At 42.5% G+C, this 18602-nt stretch overlaps 1 protein-coding gene across 4 annotated transcripts in view; it reads right to left on the minus strand.

The window, feature by feature from the left end:
* Positions 1-18602, minus strand: part of PDE4B (phosphodiesterase 4B) — a 655118-nt gene that overhangs the window by 122394 nt on the left and 514122 nt on the right. For all 4 annotated transcript variants that reach the window (XM_055138087.1, XM_055138088.1, XM_004607091.3 and 1 more), the window contains 2 exons: positions 6752-6788; positions 6551-6621 (listed from right to left, as the gene is read on the minus strand). In XM_055138087.1, the coding sequence (XP_054994062.1) occupies positions 6551-6621; positions 6752-6788 (108 nt within the window). The remainder of the gene's footprint in view (positions 1-6550; positions 6622-6751; positions 6789-18602) is intronic.

Here is an 18602-nt window from a genome sequence, read left to right on the forward strand (position 1 = left end):
AGATCTAGGAATGATCCTTAAGTACCAACAGAAGTGGCCCCCACACGAAGGCAAACTGCCCCCCACTCCCAATTTTCTCATACATGTCTCCCTGAGTTGCAGAGGCTTTTAAAGTACAAGAAAGAACTCATAGCTTAGGAGACTATCAGTGGTGGAAGTTTCTACTTTCTCAACAATATGACAATTGGCATGCAATTCTTCCAATAACTTTTTAAAAACAGCCCTATCTGTATAACTTCCTTAGATTTTTGAGTCTCAGAAGATCATTTAAAAAGTATATCTTTTCTCTAGAGCTGTTAATTCTGAAAATTTACATGTGTACATGAGCTTTGGAAAGGCAGGGACCACCTTTGTTTGAATTGTCACTTAATCTCTAGACCAGGCCTGAAAAGTTTCTCTCTCTCTTCATCCTTCTCCTCCCACCCCATATATATATATATATATACATATATATATACATATATATATGTATATATACATACACACATATGTGTGTATATACATATATACATATGTATACATCTCTGTCTGTCTGTCCCTGTATCTCTCTGTCTCTGTCTCTCTGTCTCTGTCTTTGTCTCTCTCTCTGTGCGTGTGTGTGTGTGTAATGAATGAACAAAGGACTGAATAATTTCCAGGAACTGCGTTATTGCTTACAAAGCATGAGGGTGCCAGATAGAAAACGGATGCATTCCAGAAAAAAATATGGCATCTGTTGCTCATTTTCTAACAATTCTCTCTATGAGTGACATGTTCTGGATGCTGAAGATGGTGATAAGAATCCTGAAGATTTTATGGCTGCCACCGTTCATACTTTGCAGCACGTGGAGAGAGAACTGGTCTCTGAACAAGACCAGGATCCTAATCCTGACTCGGGCAGTTTCCGAAAGCACAGCCCGGCAATTCACCCAACCTCCCTGTATTCTCATTCACTTGGAGAGAGCTGGCAGAAATGAACATTTTCCAGGGATTTACTAGGTGCCAGGTCCTGTGTGAGGGGTTTTGGATATATTTCCTGATGGACTTTGAGGCAGTTTGCTGAGGTTTTTTTTTCTAGCTCTAAATACAGATTTTATGATTCCCAGCTCATTCAAATCCTACGTCAAAATACGCAAAAAGGCAAAAGATGCTTCAGGTATGTATACGCTGGAAAAATTAAGTGACTATTCTTTCTACTAGATGACACACAGGCTGACTAAATCATTCTTGGAAGAAGGTTAATGCAGACGGGGCACATGATTTCCTGAGAGACACCGGAGATCTTTGTGATGTGAGACCCAGTTGAATAGGGTTGAGGAGGGCAAGGAAAGCACCTCAACAGGAACTTGGAGATGGTTATTCTTTCGTGAGGGGTTAAAGTTTTCGCAGACAATGGCCTGCTTTTATGCAACACAAAGAGTCAAATATAAAGGAAATCTTGACGTAGGAGAAGTATAATTCTATGGGGAGGTTCTTTTTCATAGTGTAACACCCACTATCCTGAAATTCCATGAAAACCACTCCAAAGACAAAACGAATGCTGAAATGTCATATTTAAGGCAGGGACTGGTGCCTGAGCACCCAGCTCAAACAGTCTGGGAAGCAGCTTGCAGTTCCATGGGCTCTAGTTTCAGTTATGAATCTAAGGAAATCCATAGGGTTCCCAGGATAGCCCAGGTTAGAGGGCTAGCCTTGCAAGCATTAGGCAGAGAGTTCTATCCCAGAAGCACTGCACAAGCTGATTACGGCCCTGGCAGCACTGCTCTTTGGGATCCCCTCTATTACAATAAAAGCGAATGTCTTAGAGGGACTGCACTCATTTGTGGAGTATAAAATAACATCACATGAGGCTGACACCCAAGGACAGTAGATACAAGGGCCAGGGGGATTTCCCCATAGCTGGAAGACTGCTTCATGAGCAGAGGGGAGAAAGCAGATGTAATAGAGAAGGGATCATTAAGAAAATGATGGCTGGAGGAACTAGTTGGGATGGGAGATGCATGCCGAAAGTAGATAATGGACCAAACATGATGAGCTCTCAGTGTCTGTGTTGCAAGCCATAATGCCCCAAAGTAGAGAGAGTATGGAAAATATTGTCTGCCACAGAGGCAGGGGGAGGGTGGGAAAAGGGGGGTATACCCGGATATTGGTGGTGGGGAATGTGCACTGGTGGAGGGATGGGTGTTTGATCATTATGAGATTGTAACCCAAACATGAAAGCTGGTCACTATCTCACGGTGATTCAATAAAATTAAAAATTTTTTTTAAAAAAGTGAATGTCTGCCAAACATCACAGCTAAGGTGTGTGAGCACTGCAACAAAGTGTCTGTGACTCTCATTCATTGCAACAATGAGTGACTACAGCAATGAAGTAAAGGGAAGAGAAACATAAATATATGGAAGAACATGCTCTTTCCATAGTGGATTCACTTCTGGCAGATACTGCTTTTGGTTGTTATTACGTCTTTGGTGGTATGACTATGTCACAACAGAAGGGAAGGTATAAAATTGACCTTTCAGTTTCTCATCTACCCCAGCGCCAGCTCAGGTGATAGCCCGTAATTCATTCCTCAGCACAGACTAGCGTAGGACAGCATGAAGACGTGTCCTCTCTTGAATGTGTGCTGGTTTGTGTGTTTTGAAGAAGCACTTGACATCCACAGGAACGTCAACACTGAGCAAATACAGCCATAGGTTTGAGAAAGATCATTAGTAAGCAAATGTCTTATTTATTCTTAGTAAGCAAATGCTAGACATTTATTCTTCTTTTTTATTTTTGAAAGTATGGTACATAAGTAGCCATGACTTGAATGGAGGGCCCTCAGCCAGAGTGTGAGAATAGGCTCTGAATATTCTCTGTATATGGCCACTGGAGTCTAAGGATGCTCTACTCCTCAAGGTTTATGTAACTCAAGTCCTTCCTGGCTATGGAAAGCCCAGATTCTAGAAACTGGTGGTTGATTAACCAGCAGGATTAGGCTGGATGCCCCATGCACTACTTACTAAGTGAGAAAGAACCTCTAAGGTAGTGCTAATAAATCAATAATTGAAATTTTCTCCCCCCACTCCCAACATTCTATTTCCCCTGGAGCCATGAAATGACATTGAACCCAGCTACCCAGGAGCAACCTTGAAATGTCTGTCTATTCTCCCCTTCCTTTGCAATTCCATCAATCACTTGGTTCAGAGACTGATTCCTCTAAGCTTAATTCCAGAGAACTCTCTGTTAGATCATGTCTCTAAATCTGCATTCTCTGGCCTTCACCTATTCCACATATTCTCCCCAAATCATATTTTGTCAAAGCTTTCAGATGTTTCTTCAAATAACCCAGATAAATTATCAGCAACAGTGAATGGTAGAGTCAAGATACGGGGTTTCTATAAGGACTCTGCTCTTCATCAGATGTAGTATTTCCTTGCAGAATTGTTTAATCTGCCCAAATCTGGCTTCCTGTATGTGGGGGTGGACAACTGTACTTACCATGGATATCATTTATAAGGATTTTAACTGAGACAATGGATGGGGAAATCCCAATGTGTAACACTATTTCTGGATGCAACAAAAGAAGTGCAACTTCCAATGATATAAAGTAACACTGTTTTGTGTGCCAGGTTTGTGCTGGATATCATCAAAAATGCTTAAATGATCTCTCACATAAGTCCTAATTTATATATGGGGAAAGCAAGATACACAAATGCTAGTTAATTCATCCACACGGTGGTATTGGGGAGGGTTATGAAGTCGAGGGGTATTTAATCAGGGAATTCCTGGGAGATGAAGATTTTTGAGGAAGAGGGACAGTAACTCCATCATCAGACTAGAGAATAGAACATGGGAGAACTAGATGACTGTTTAGAAGGTAATTCCATGTTCTTGGAGACATGGTTAGAGTGGTCACCACTGCGTATCTTACACTTCCTGTTGCAACATAACCCTGAAAGAAAGAGGTTAACCTGTTTTGGTCACTGGTATATCTCCAGTGCCTGGTCCAAAGTAATGAATTCTCAGTAACTACTTTTTGAATACATCGATATTCATATGAAAAAAACCCAGATGTTAAATAATCCATCAATGTGCATCAATGAATAGTGTTGAATAGATGTTGAGATCCATGGATGAACAGTATCATGTATGCATGTATCCATGTATGCATGATACTTGGGTAAATTGATTACAAAGGAATAAACAGGCAGGATTCCTATGAAAGAGGCTAGGTGAGTTCCCACCGTATGTACCAAATAGGAATCCAATCAACTGTCAACCAAACAAGAGTTGGATCAGGAAATGCCGTGGGTGCCAGACACCCACATTTAACCTTGCTCTTCAGGGGAAGTTTGGAACCACTGACCTGTCTCCAGTTGGTGAGGAACATGTCCAGACAGCCTGTGTGACTCTCGTGACAATGTGGAGAATGCTGCAGGGCAGGAGCTAGCAAAGATGGACAGATTTCTGGCGGGGGGGGGGGTACATGGAGTTCTTCCTGGGAACCTCACAAACGCCAAACAGTGAAAGGAAAAGTGAACTTTTGAAGCTGAATCTATGCTTCCAACTTTGTATGAAAGGAAATGGAATGGCTGCTGATGGGTGCGCATCTTCCTGACAATGGGTTCAGGTGTTCCTTTTCCAAGGTCTGTTACTTTGATATGTGGAACTGAGGAGACAATTCAGGGTTTCAGAAGAAACTGTTACCCTCACTGAAAGAATGCAGATTACCTAGAGTTAGGGACAACTCTGAAGCAACTTTTTTTTTTTTTAATCAGAGAAACCTATCTGAAGGCAGGGCTAACATCCAGAGGCAAAGTTTTGTCATATGAAGTCATGCCCTCCTCATCATGTGAGAACTCTTCCTTGCTCCCTGAGTGGCACATGAGGTCCCTTTGCACAGAATGACACCTTTGGGCCACGCACTTACTTTAGCCTTTATAGCCAGGTCAATTCCCTACACTTAGGTGACAATATTATTCAGTCTTCTCATATTAGTCAGTCTGATATTAATTAAAGAATTTGTATTGAATAACCATGATGATAAAATGTTGTTGATGATAATAAATTTTATCCAGCTTCAGAGGAACCCAAAGGAATGGACATGTTTTTCTGGACCTCGGCAATAAATACTGTCATAAAGACTGCATTTGAGGACACTCTTTAGTGAACGCTGACTGGAAAATTCAGATTTAGGATTGCACCCTGGTGTGTCTAGCATATAGGGTGGTTGTTAGCAAGTTCCTGGATTACTGAGGGCAGAGAGGGCGATTCCAGAGTCTCTGTAGTTTCTTCCAGTCCTTCCATTCCTGATTCTGATTCTGTGAACTTCTGAGCTCTGGGATGATCTTTTAAAAAGGCTGGAAGGGAACTTCATGGAGCTCAGGTAAGAGTCACAGAGTGAAATGACCTTTTCACTTTTGTTTGGGGGCCACACCCGACCGTGCTCAGGGCTTACTCCTGGCTCTGCACTCATGATCACTCCTGGCAAGGGACCATATGCAGAGCCTGTAGTGCCCTTCCCCTGTGCTCTTTCTCCAGTCTATGTGAAATGAGTTTGTTGCAAAAATACCATGTTTGGTGTATTTTACAGATAGGAAGATCAAAGCTCAGCAGTATTTATAGAAATGACCAAAAGTGGGGCTGGAGCGATAGCACAGCAGGTAGGGCGTTTGCCTTGCATGCGGTCAACATGGGTTCGATTCTCAGCATCCCATGTGGTCCCTCAAGCACCGCCAGGAGTAATTCCTGACTGCAGAGCCAGGAGTAAGCCCTGTGCATCGTTGGGTGTGACCCAAAAAGAAAAATAAAAGAGAGAAATGACCAAAGGTGAGCACTTAGTTGGGGGTGAGGAGATGATAATCCCACTCATAGACATTATTGCATGGGCTGGAGCAATAGCACAGTGGGTAGGGCATTTGCTTCCCATGAGGCTGACCCGGATTTGATTCCTCTGTCCCTCTTGGAGAGCCCAGCAAGCTACCGAGAGTATCTCACCCTCATGGCAAAGCCTGGCAAGCTCCCCGTGGCATATTCAATATGCCAAAAAACAGTAACAACAAGTCTCACAATGGAGATGTTACTGGTGCCACTCCAGCAAATCAATGAGCAATGGGATGACAGTGATACAGTGATACTTATAGCTTACTATAAAAGAGTTCTACTTGAACTGTGGGGCACCTTCAATCTTATGTCTGAACCTTGGAATTCCTTCATAAGCTTATTCAAAAAGAATTTTAATAGCATTTATGTTCACTACTGGATCTTCCAAAGCAGTAAACAAAGGAGTCAGTAACGGAAAGATCCTCACAGCTTTGATTCATTTGTCAACTTTCCCCTGTGTACTAAGAGTTAAGGGCAGAGATCTTAGTAAGATTCAGACTAATTTCTAACATCTGACCAGTTCTAAAATACTATGGTATGATGTTCTATTTTGATAGTCCCTCATGTATCCTAACTTAGTTTGGAAGGCAGATTTCCATGCAATTTAAAACTTTTTACTTTTATTTGTTATTGCATTATACTGCCATTGACTGTTCTGGCCTTTCGGGGAGGCATTTGATCACTCCACAGAAAGTCCAAGCTTACTTGTTGGATGTTCCCTGAAGGTTTGTCAGGAGAGTAAAGTTGTTTCTGACACTTCTCAAGCTGGCGAGGACCTGGAAGGAAAAAGGTTTCGAGTGATTAGGAACAAAAGGAGAGTAAGAGGCTTGCCAGAAGCCACACTCTGAAACACCATCCAGGGAGTATGCAGAGGTAGAGGGCCAGACACGCCACTGTGGTACATACCTGGGCAAATGGGGTGACGATCAAGTCATCGCCGTGTCTGGGGAAAAGAGAGGAGAGAAACATGTTTAAGTGCCTTTGATTCATAACTATCCACAGGGCAAGTTATCATATCAAACTCAATCGGTGTTAGCCACAATGAGGCATCATAAATCCCATCTTGGCAAAACTCAGGGCTGACCAAACCAGGACTGCTAATAAATGAGCATCTCAGGAACTTTGAAGACAAACGTTCATCCAGGGCTATGGATGCTGCTGCAAGAACGACAGGGTAGTGCTTTTCCATTGAAGGTGTAGTCCCAGGCACTTCAGAGTACAAATCCAATAACAAAAGCCCTCCAGTCCAGGCCCCTGGATTCCCAGTTTAAAGCACTTGCAAGGAAGCAATTCTCAGACCATCTTGCCATGAAGCTGAAGGTGGGGGGAGGGGCGTCCAATGATCTTGCTGCCATTCCAGAGAGGAGTTGGGCTGCCAGAGCCAGGAAACTGGAAGGCTGGGTGCACAGACACACAGAGCATCGGAAACATGGCACAACTGTCTGGAGAAAGGTTAACTTTGGATTTCCTGGCTTTTGTTGATTTGAACCACAGCCTTAATGCCATTTAAACACAGATTTTCGTCTGGGAATCCCATTACTTTTTGTTTTCAGTATAACTTTTTCCCCCTTAAAGTACCAAGGAAAAACTCTTCAAGGGAATGTACTGAGTGAGTCTACGAAGATGGTAGTGTTTGTGGCTCATCTGCTGCCCAAGAGAGAATTGAGATGCACCTAATCTTATGTAAATCTGACTGCAATCTAGGATTCATCAGATGCATTTTCAGAAATGTCCACCCTCCTCTCCCCTTTTCTCTGCCCTGTTTTGAGCCAGGCTCAAGCACACATGAAGCACAAGTGTCCCCAGAATCTTAGGAGACGCACAGGATGAAGCTGCAGATATCAGATCAACCTGTTAACCTCGGTGTGACTCAGAACTGTAGCCCAGGGATGTCTGGTCTCTTTTCTCACCTTGTGGACAGCCCATAACATGCCAGTGGAGCGCTAGGGGTACTACTCAGCCATGAGAGAGGGTGAAGGCATGCGCTTTGCTGATGCGCGGATGGATCTGGAGAACGACATGATGGGTAAACGGAGACACAGAATGCTCTCACTCATTTGTAGGATAGAAAGAAACATAGTGGGGGGGGGAATAACTAACACCCAAAGGCAATATAGAAGAAGAGCAGGAGAATTGGTGGTCCCTAATAGGAAGACTACCACTGAAGGGGGCGTGGCGGGGGTGAGTGGTGATTAGGTCAGGGAAGGGACCACCACGACAATGTCTGAGGGAAGTGGTAACTCTGGACTGCTGAATAGGAGGTAAAGTGACATGCATGATATCTCTCAGTACCAATATATGAACCACAGTGCCTGAAAGGAAAAAGGAGAAAGAAAAAGAAGCAGGCTGGGGTAGGGTGGGGTGGGGTGGGGTGGGGGTTGGAGCAGAAGGGAAGCTGGGGACGTTGGTGCAGGGAGTGAACACTGGTGACGGGATTGGGGTCAGGACATTGTTTGCCTGAAACTCAACCATGAATAACTTTGTAACTTTGTAATCCACCGGGATTCAATTAAAAAAAAAAAAAGCAAACATATGTCCTCACTGCTTAACTAGACGAGCAGCTGCTCCCTGGGCTCATCTGCACAGAAGCTGACCTGGCACCCAGAGCCGGAATGCAGTTGCCCACATGGGCATCTCCTCTAGTTCAGGCTCACGGGCGTTGGATCTGCCTTCGTTTTCAGTAACAAGTATCCCATTGGAGTGCATCTAGCAGACTTCCTGGGCTTTTCCTTGTCTGGTTAGGGATAAAGAGAGCATAGCTAAAAGTTGGTCTTTTGGGGGCGAGATGACATGTGTGTGACTCCGTGCTAACCAGATTTGAGGCAAATACTCTTGACATTCCCATTATAGATGGCTTCAAGGCTCTGAGCCAACAGACAGCTGCGTAACTAGCACACAACTCCCGAGCGGAAAAACTAGGACTATTTGATTCTCAAAATTTCTACACTTTGGGGGCGGTGGAGTGGGAGTTGGGGCCACACCCGATTATGCTCAGGGCTTACTCCTGGCTCCGTGCTAAGGGATCACTGCTGGTTCTGTGCTCAGGAATAAATAAGTCCTGTAGAATTTTTACTTTTAACCATTTGTTTCTTGTTTTTGGCTCCTGCCAACAAGAATTGCACTGTAGCACTGTTGTCCCGTTGTTCACTGATTTGCTTGAGCAGGCACCGGTAACGTCTCCGTTGTGAGACTTGTTACTGTTTTGGGCACATTGAATACACCACAGGTAGCTTGCCAGGCTCTGCTGTGCAGGCGGGATACTACTGCCGGGCTCTCTGAGAGGGATGGAAGAATCAAACCCGGCCGTGTGCAAGACAAATGCACTATCCACTGTGCTATTGCTCCAGTCCAAGTCTATATTGTGTGAAATGAGAAAATGTTCTTAAAACTATATGTATCTACATATACATTGACTGTGGAATGGTAGATACCAAGAATGGCTATGTGCAAAAAGGAGACTTGATAATCATAGATTAGAGAAAGCAGAGGGCTTGATGGAATGGAGGATGTTGAGATGAACTTTGAAGGCAGGCTTTCAAGGACATGGATGGTACTTGAGAGGACTGACAACAAAGGCAGTGAAATGGAAAGAATCGGACATGTCAGGGAGATGCCTGGTGGCTGTTTGGGATGGAGCCAAGTACATTAGCGGCTCATCTTTGTAGAAAATAAGATGAAAGGTACCTTTTACCCATAGGGTGGACACGATCAATGATGCTTAGGGATTTGCTGCTTCACACCATAGAGGAGAGGAGCTGGTGAACGTTTTCAGTGAGACAGGTAAACAATAAGATGCAAAATGACATACCACAGAGCCCATGGAAAGGACTGGGGAGAAATCAGAGCCCGGAAGAATAGTTAGGAAGATAACACCGTCATCCACGTGAGAGGAAATGGGGCAGCAGAGCAAGAAACAGGTAAAGACATTTGGAAGATGCCCTAGGTAGCATCCGAGAATCTGGAATTGCAATGGATAAGGGATCAGGAAGAGATTGCTCAGTTTCTCAAAATGGGTGTGTGGGAAAGCAGTGGAGGCAGGAGGAGAAAGCAGAAGGGGAGGAGACGTGGGGGAGTATTGTCACTTCCTAGCTTTGAATCCTAAGATACTCATGGATAAACCGAGCGGGCGGGCTGGGACGTGGGAATCAGAGTTAAGAGAGGGAGATGGCGAAAGCCACAGTGGGTGGCTTCCTGGGGAAGAGAGAAGCAAAGGAAGAGCATCAGGGGTCTTTGGAGCTAAGCCTGAAGGAGACAGAATAGAGTGAAGGGAAGAGAAGTTGGAGGAAACGCAGAAGGGTGGACTCCGTCAAGAGCCATCCTTCCCTCGGTATTTTCTGGAGAGGAACTTCAGAGGGGTGAAACATCTGGCTTTTTGTTCAGATTGCTGCTGTGAAGTTCACTTTGTTCCTAACACAACCAACGGGGTGACTTGGGGATAAGGGAGCAGGGCTAGAGTTAAGCAGGACTTTAGTGGTTCCTGGATGTCTGGAGTCTCAACACTGGGTGAAGGTCCAAATCTTAAAAGCAAATCCACCTATGTGGAAGCTAGAGCTGATGTGATTAAATGGGGAGTGACTCAAGGGAGATAAATAAACACGAATAGGGCCCCAGAGCAACATGAGTTTATCATTAGAAAATTAAGATTAGGAGAACAAAATATGCTGAGGCAAAATAGGAATGCTTGGATTTCATAAACGACTTTGTAATACTCTCTCTACATATATATTCAAAAAAATATGAATAAATGCAAAGACCCTCAGATCTGGCTACTTTAAGAGATCTGAGTTGAAAGAGCTAAAGCTTTTGGGTTAGATTCTGGAGAAAGAATCAGACAATTTATAGATAATATATGAGAAATAAAGCCAAGAAACAAAGCAAAACACAACACACCCTCTCTATTTGCGTTCGGCTGATTTACTTCTGGAAGCATTCAGAATTTAAAAAATTCTGGTTTGATATGTTGATAGTTAAGATTCAGATGGCTTGGAAATAATAAACCCCCTGATTGATTAATAAGCGGATCTGCTTCTTAATTTCCCAAACCACTGGCAAGAAAACAAGACCGGGTATTCAGAACCGTTTCAGGAGCAACACCTAGTGGTGTAAATGGTGCACTGCAATTTAGAGAAGAATTGAAGGTGCCTAATTCCAGTTGAGTTTGCTCAGAATATTGTGATGATTTTCAAAACTCTAGATTTTTGATTTAGGTGCTAATTTGCAAAGTTATCAACCAGAAGGCTTCAGGCATATAAAATTCTCACCTACAATCCCACCATCTTTACATCAATGACCTTATACTCCCTCCCAGCCCCAAACCTAACTCCTTGATAACACTGTAACACTGTAATACTGTCTTTCTATTGTTCATCGATTTGCTCAAGCGGGCACCAGTAACGTCTCCATTTCAAGACTTGTTGTTACTATTTTTGGCATATCGAATATGCCACGGGTAGCTTGCCAGGCTCTGCCGTGTGGGTGGGATACTCTCAGTAGCTTGCAGGCTCTCCGAGAGGGACGGAGGAATTGAACTCAGGTCAGCCTCATGCAAGGCAACGCCTTATCCGCTATGCTATCATTCCAGCCCAACTCCTTGATAAATTTTAAATTTTAATTACTGTGCTTTGGGACTGGAGTGATAGCACAGCAGGTAGGGCATTTGCCTTGACGCGGCTGACCGGGGTTCAATTCCTCCATCCCTCTCGGAGAGCCTGGCAAACTACTGAGAGTATCCTGCCTGCATGGCAGAGCCTGGCAAGCTCCCCATGGCATATTCCACATGCCAAAAACAGTAACAAGTCTCACAATTGAAACATTACTGGTGCCCGCTCAAGCAAATCGATGAATAACGGGACGACAGTGCTATAGTGCTACAGTGCTTTGGGTACTATGCTCTCAGTAGTGGGGTAAAGTAGTTTAGGTATGTACAGATGCCTACTTTTCCATCACAGATAAGCCCTAGACTCCAAACCTTACCTTATGCTATTTCCAGACCTCCTCTTCTTGCTTCCCTTCCATTTCACTCATTCCCTCACATTTTTGTTTCTGTGACCCAGAGTCAATGTTTTGTCCACCTTTGATACATTCCATTTCTTAGACATGTTCATCTTATATACTATGAGGAGTTGAGAACGTTCAGTATTGGACCTTGTTTTCTGACTTATTTTACTTAAAATGTTCCTGTTTTATCCAAATCACAGTGAATATCATGGTCTTATCAGTCCTTGTAGCTAAACTTTAGATTTTAATTATTTTAGCTTTGTCTGTTTCCTCTTGCTGCATAGAATCCTTCACTTTTCCTGTGATATTGATTTCATTTATTTTTTGGTCTACAATACTATTCGATATGCCAAAAACAGTAACAAGTCTCACAATGGAGACGTTACTGGTGCCTGCTCGAGCAAATCAATGAACAACGGGATGACAGTGCTACAGTGCCACAACAGTATTAATAATTTTTTTTGCGGACATAATTCCAACACCACAACCATCACTAGTGTACCCAACTCCCTCTCCCAAGAAACCCAGTCTCCCTCCCTCTCACCATCCCCAGGAAAATCGTGTGTGTCCATTTTCCCATTATGCTGCATTTGAATCTTTATTGTTACCTCGCCATGTCCCACATATGAGAGTTATCATCTTGTATCTACCCCTTTCATTAGAACTGACTTTACACAGCATAATATCCTCTAGTTTCATCCATTTTGCTGCAAATTGCATGATTTTGTTCTTTCTTAGAGCTGCATAGTATTTCAATGTTTATACCACAACATTTTAGTCTACTCATCTGTAGTTGGCCTTTTGTGTTGGTTCCAAATGTTGTTTCCATATTTTGGCTAATGTGCTAAGTGTAGCAATGAATAAAGGTCTGTGTATATTCTTTCAAATTAATGGTTTTGTATTTGGGGAATAGATACCAAGAAGTGACATCATTAGATTGTGCATGAGTTCTATTTCTTTTTTTTTTTATTTCCATATGGCCTTCTATAGAGGTTGAACCAGATGACATACCCAACAACAGCAGATGGGGGCTCTATCTTACCACAATCCCATGAACATTAATGACTTCCAAAAATTTTTTATGTGCCATTCTCACAGGCATAAGATGGCATCTCACTGTTTGACTGATATTTCCCTAATTATGAGTGACTATGAGCACCTTTTCATATGCCTGTTGGCCACCTGTGATAGTGATTTTAATTGACCTTATCCGGTGACAGATAGGATTTTGATTGAAAGCATAGATTCAGGAGTTGGGTGGTACTGCTGGCCTCTCACTTCTTTTTCTAGCACCGAGATAGATGTCAAAGAACCTTTCCTCGCTTCAGGTTCCTTGTGAAATTGTGTTATGAGATTTAGAGTATAAATACAACTCATAATAGCGAAAGCACTTCTGTCATGCAGTTCGTAGTAGCTATCACTATCACTACCACTCTCCTCCTCCTCATCTGTTTCTTCTTATGAAAGACTTGCATTCTAAATTGGTGAGAATTTCTATGGGAGAGCTTTGTTTGTTCCACAGCCATCAAGAAAACCCATTTTTATGTTTCACTTTACAATTTGAACAGCATTTTCATATATGCATACTATTTCATGTGATGGAAGAAGTTCTAGAACCCACGAAATGATGTAACACCTATTCTCTTAGTCAAATATGAAACGTTACTCTCCATTACCCTACAATCAACCACTAACCTCTGCTGGTCGTGACTTACAAATAGTTCTGAATGGCCCACTGGATTTGTTTTAATGTCAAATCCCCTTCTCTCTTACCTAGAATAGCCACACTGCCTCACATAAGGCTCTTGACCACTGCTTATGAGGCTTTTCCACCCTTCCAACCACTCTTCATACTGAATCAGTGTCCTTCAAGGACATTTGTCTGTCACTTACCACCTCCCTCACCCTGAGAGAGGGTTTGAATAGATCCCTCTGCCTCCCTGCAGACCAAGACCAACTCAACCAATGCCCTTGATGATGCAGTACTGCTAACTTTGATAAACCCATCTTCCCATGACCCACATTCTCTGCCTTAGCCACATTGAGCAATAGTTCTTCACACTCAATGCTCTTCTTCCCAGCTAACTTTTCCAGCTGAGTTGAGCAGTGAGCAATTTTCTCTGCCCGACTATGTCTCTCAAAGTTATGCCTTTGCAGCTCTGCCTTTGTCTGAAGGGATTACTACTGCTAACTAACTTCCTCATCTTTTAACTCCCTGGGAGTCACAGAAAGCATCTTACTTGATAACAGAGTGCCTAAAATTAAGTAAGCTTTTTGGTGAAAGAAAGAAAATCTGTGATCCTAGGTGGAGAGATGAATTAGAAAGTTATGACTTAGATAAAATAAGGAACACAAGTTGATGTTAATGGAAACATAGTGCTAATTGATAGGATTGCTTTTAGCCATTGGGCTATTTTTGCACTGGATTCCCACGTGGTTTAATCATCGAGGCTAGTGGTCTTTCACCTTCTTCATGCCTGTGAACCAGCACCACTACATGGAATAACTGGTGGCTGAAGATCACTAATCTAGATTCCATTGTTTTGAACCTGTAATGTTTTTTTTTCAATTTAGTAAACACTTCTGCTTTGATGTCCTCATCTTTTAACCAAGAGGGTGATAGCGCTGAGCACATCAGAATGATATGATTCACTGAGTGAATGAATTCACTGAGTAAAGTTCTTTAAATAGCACCCTGTACATAGGAAATGCTCAATAATAAACGCAACCTTTTTCTTTCCCCCACAGATTATTTTGGCTAGAAAAGAGCTCAGGGGCTGGAGCACAGTGGGTAGGGTGTTTGCCTTGCACATGGCCAACCCAGGTTCGACTCCCAGCATCCTATATGGTCCCCTGAGCACTGCCAGGAGTAATTCCTGAGTGCAGAGCCAGGAGTAACCCCTGTGCTATAACCCAAAAAGCAAAAAAAAAGAAAGAAAGAAAGAAAGAAAGAAAGAAAGAAAGAAAGAAAGAAAGAAAGAAAGAAAGAAAGAAAGAAAGAAAGAAAGAAAGAAAGAAAGAAAGAAGGGAAGAAAGAAAGAAGGGAAGAAAGAAAGAAAGAAAGAAAGAAAGAAAGAAAGAAAGAAAGAAAGAAAGAAAGAAAGAAAGAAAGAAAGAAAGAAAGAAAGAAAGAAAGAAAGAAAGAAAGAAAGAAAGAAAGAAAGAAAGAAAGAAAGAAAGAAAGAAAGAAAGAAAGAAAGAAAGAAAGAAAGAAAGAAAGAAAGAGAGAAAGAAAAAGCAGAAAAGAAAAAGAAAAGAGCTCAGCTCTTAGAGTCATGATACTGGTTGCTGTGGTGGCTATAATTCTAAATCAGGTCTTAAACACCATATGATGCTTATTTGTCCACCCATAAAAAGGTCTGACATTGAAGGGGGTGCTATTTATGCTTTACTCCTAGTTAAAAAGACTCATTTCTACTGACCGCTCTCTCTGGAGACCGACTTAGCCCTCATACAAATGCTGGTTGGAAAATGCTTGTCTGTCTAACGCTTTGGAAGCAGGACGGTCAAGTGAAGATAACCTGGACCTCTTGCCTTGTGGCTCTGAGAGCGAACGATCAGAATTGAATACTGCCGAGAATGGTTCCTACCACTGTCTTAGGCAACATAACTGGCTTCCCCAGTTTCCGGTACTTTCTGCTCCCATTGGGAAATGTGTGCCTGTATAAAGCCCTTACGTTCGAGATGACTCCAATCCAGCAACAGAACAGGAACTGACGGGGAATTGCCACATCTAGGAAAGAAACTGCAATTTCTTCTGGGACTCAGTGGGGATCTTTACTAGAAATCCACATCACTTATCTCTCTCTCTGGGTTCTGAAAGTGAAATCCACTTTAGCATTTTCTATTCCATTCATATATGCTATATTCTTCATGTGTTCTTTCTCACTCTCCTGGTCATTGCCACCTCTTATTCTTTTGCAGAGGAGAGATTTTTATTTTTATTTTTTAAATTTTATTTCTTTATTTGTTTCATTTTATTAGTGAATCACACACAAAGTTACAGACTTACAGGTTTTCATGTTTACGTTTCAGTCATACAATGATTGAGTTCCCATCCCTCCACCAGTGCCCATTTTCCACCACCAATGGTCCCAGCATCCCTCCCACCACCCCCACCCTGTCTCCTTCACCCCACCTTGCCTCTGTGGCAGGGCATTACCATTTGCTCGCTCTCTCTTTTTGGGTGTTGTGGTTTGCTACAGAGGTATTAAGTAGGCATCATGTTCGGTCTATAGTCTATTGTCAGCCCTTATCTCCCATCCCTAGTGGGCCCGCCTAGCACCCTTTGCTTGGTGATCTCTTCTCTATCAGAGCTGCTTCTTCACCTAGCATGTGAGGTCAGCTTCCAAGCTGTGGAGTACAGAGGAGAGATTTTTAAAGGGCTAGTATTGTGTGCTAGGACTTAACTGCAGAGAATTTCGAGAAAGATTTCTACCACTTCTATAAACCCATGTCTATTTTGTACCAGCCGGTGAACTCCAAAGCAGAGGCCATCCTGCAATTTAGACCTGAAGTTTTCTGTCTGTCATCCCCCTAGTTTTCCCAGGTTGTATAGGTAGAGGGCAGGATAGGCAATGAGAGACACAGAAGTATTGCTCGCAATTCATTTCCGTTCTTCCTTGAAGACTACTAATGGGCGAGAGAGCTCTGAGAGCATCATTTCCATCTTGCTAAAGATGCCCACGTGAAGCTGGATTTTCCCCAACATAGTCCTGATAAAATCAGTAACAGGAGAATCTGGAAATTAGCCAAGCTCTACTTCTTTTGTGTTGATAAATCTGAATCCCTAAACTGACAAATCTATGAAAGTTTGAACTGGGATGTGGAAATATTTTCAAAACAACATTTTGTGTAGTGTTCACTCATGCACAGATTTTGAAATGTCTTTTTGTAGATGTTGTTAGTAGGGTATTTTCTTAGGAAAAAAATGATATTATAAAAGTGTGCTCTTTGGCTTTTTTTCCCAGAAGGGAGCAACATGATGCCCACCATAGCCATGCCATCGGACTCCGTGCCAGGCTGTTTCACTCTGGGCGCCCCAAAGTGGGGCGAGTGAGAGTCCTCCCCACCCCAAGGGACCCAGCCCCGGCAGCCGAAAACCTTCAGAACTCAACTGCCATGTTCAAGGCTGCTGCCCGCATGCTCGGGCCGAACCTCATGTACAAGTGAGCGTAATCCCGAACTACATCATAAGACACTCCCTACCCATTCTCCATACGTACCACACCACATTCGATGGGATTCAAATAATAGGCAACAAATCATAGAGGGAAATATATATATATATATACACATATATATGCATATATATATGGCTTCAGATATATACAAAAGCTCACATTACTCAACCTTTAACAACATGTTAGTGATATTCTAAAGAATGTCTTAATGGTCCCTGCCAAAATAGAACAATCTTTACACTGTCTCATTTATGGATACTTTTTTGTAGCATTTTCAGTAGTTTTCCATAACAGATAATACAAAATATATAATTTCGGTTGTGCTTTGGGACAAAGATTGGGGCTTGGGATGGAAACATCCCAAATTTGGTGGTCGGAAGGTATAATGGTGGTGGGAATGGTGTTTGAAAATTAACTGTAATTAAATATTGTGAACCACCTTATAAAATAAAAAAAATTTAAAAAATTTAAAAATATATCTCTTTGTAAAAAAATGAATACAAATGAATAAAAATAAATAAGAGTGTGCTCTTATTGAGTTTTTCCACATGCAAAAGTACCTTTGTTGTAGGGAGATAATTTCCTGGCTTAGAGCACATGCTTTGCATGCAGGAGGCTCAGGGCTTGGTCCTGAACGTCACATGGTCCCCAGTAGCAACTGGCAAGCATGAAGTCAGGAGTAGCCTTCAAGCACCTCTATGACCCCCTGTCATCCCATTATTCATTGATTTGCTCAAGCGGGCACCAGTAACATCTCCATTGTGAGACTTGTTACTGTTTTTGGCATTTCAAATACACCACAGGTAGCTTGCCAGGATCTGCAGTAAGGGTGGGATGCTCTTGGCAGCTTGCCAGTCTCTCTGAGAGGGACGGAGGAATCCAACCTGGGTCGGCCGAGTGCAAGGCAAATGCCCTATCCACCGTGCTATCACTCCAGTCCCTATAATCCCAACATAAGAAAGAAAGAAAAAAGAAGGAAAGAAAGAAAGAAAGAAAGAAAGAAAGAAAGAAAGAAAGAAAGAAAGAAAGAAAGAGAGAGAGAGAGAAAAGAAAGAAAGAGAGAGAAAGAAAGAAATAGAGAAATAGAGAAAGAAAGAAAGAAAGAAAGAGAAAGAAAGAGAGAGAAAGAAAGAAAGAGAGAAAGAGAGAAAGAAAGAAGTTTAAAAGTTGATAATGATATTTAATGATACTCAATTATTTATATACACAATTTAATTGCCTAAATTTTGGGGGGAGGGTGAGCCATACCCACTGTGCTCAGGGCCTACTTTTGGCTCTGTGCTCAGGGATCACTCCTGGCAGAATTCAGAATTCAGAGGACTACATGTGGTGTTAGGGACTGAACCGGGGTTAGCCACTTGTAATGTAAGGATCCTTATATCATGCTGACTTCTACTTGGGCAAATTTAAGCTTGGAAGCATTATAAAATAGAGGGGAAACTTCATTGGTGGGTAAAATTAAAAAGAGGGCAAAGTAGTAGGACCTGGGAGCTGTGATACAGAATTTTTCCGCAAAAGATCTTTGTTTCACTAACTATAGACTAAGTTGGACTGTGATCTTTAGGGACTTTCCAAGT

The sequence above is a fragment of the Sorex araneus genome, chromosome 5 (assembly GCF_027595985.1).
Source record: "Sorex araneus isolate mSorAra2 chromosome 5, mSorAra2.pri, whole genome shotgun sequence".
Classification (NCBI taxonomy): domain Eukaryota; kingdom Metazoa; phylum Chordata; class Mammalia; order Eulipotyphla; family Soricidae; genus Sorex; species Sorex araneus.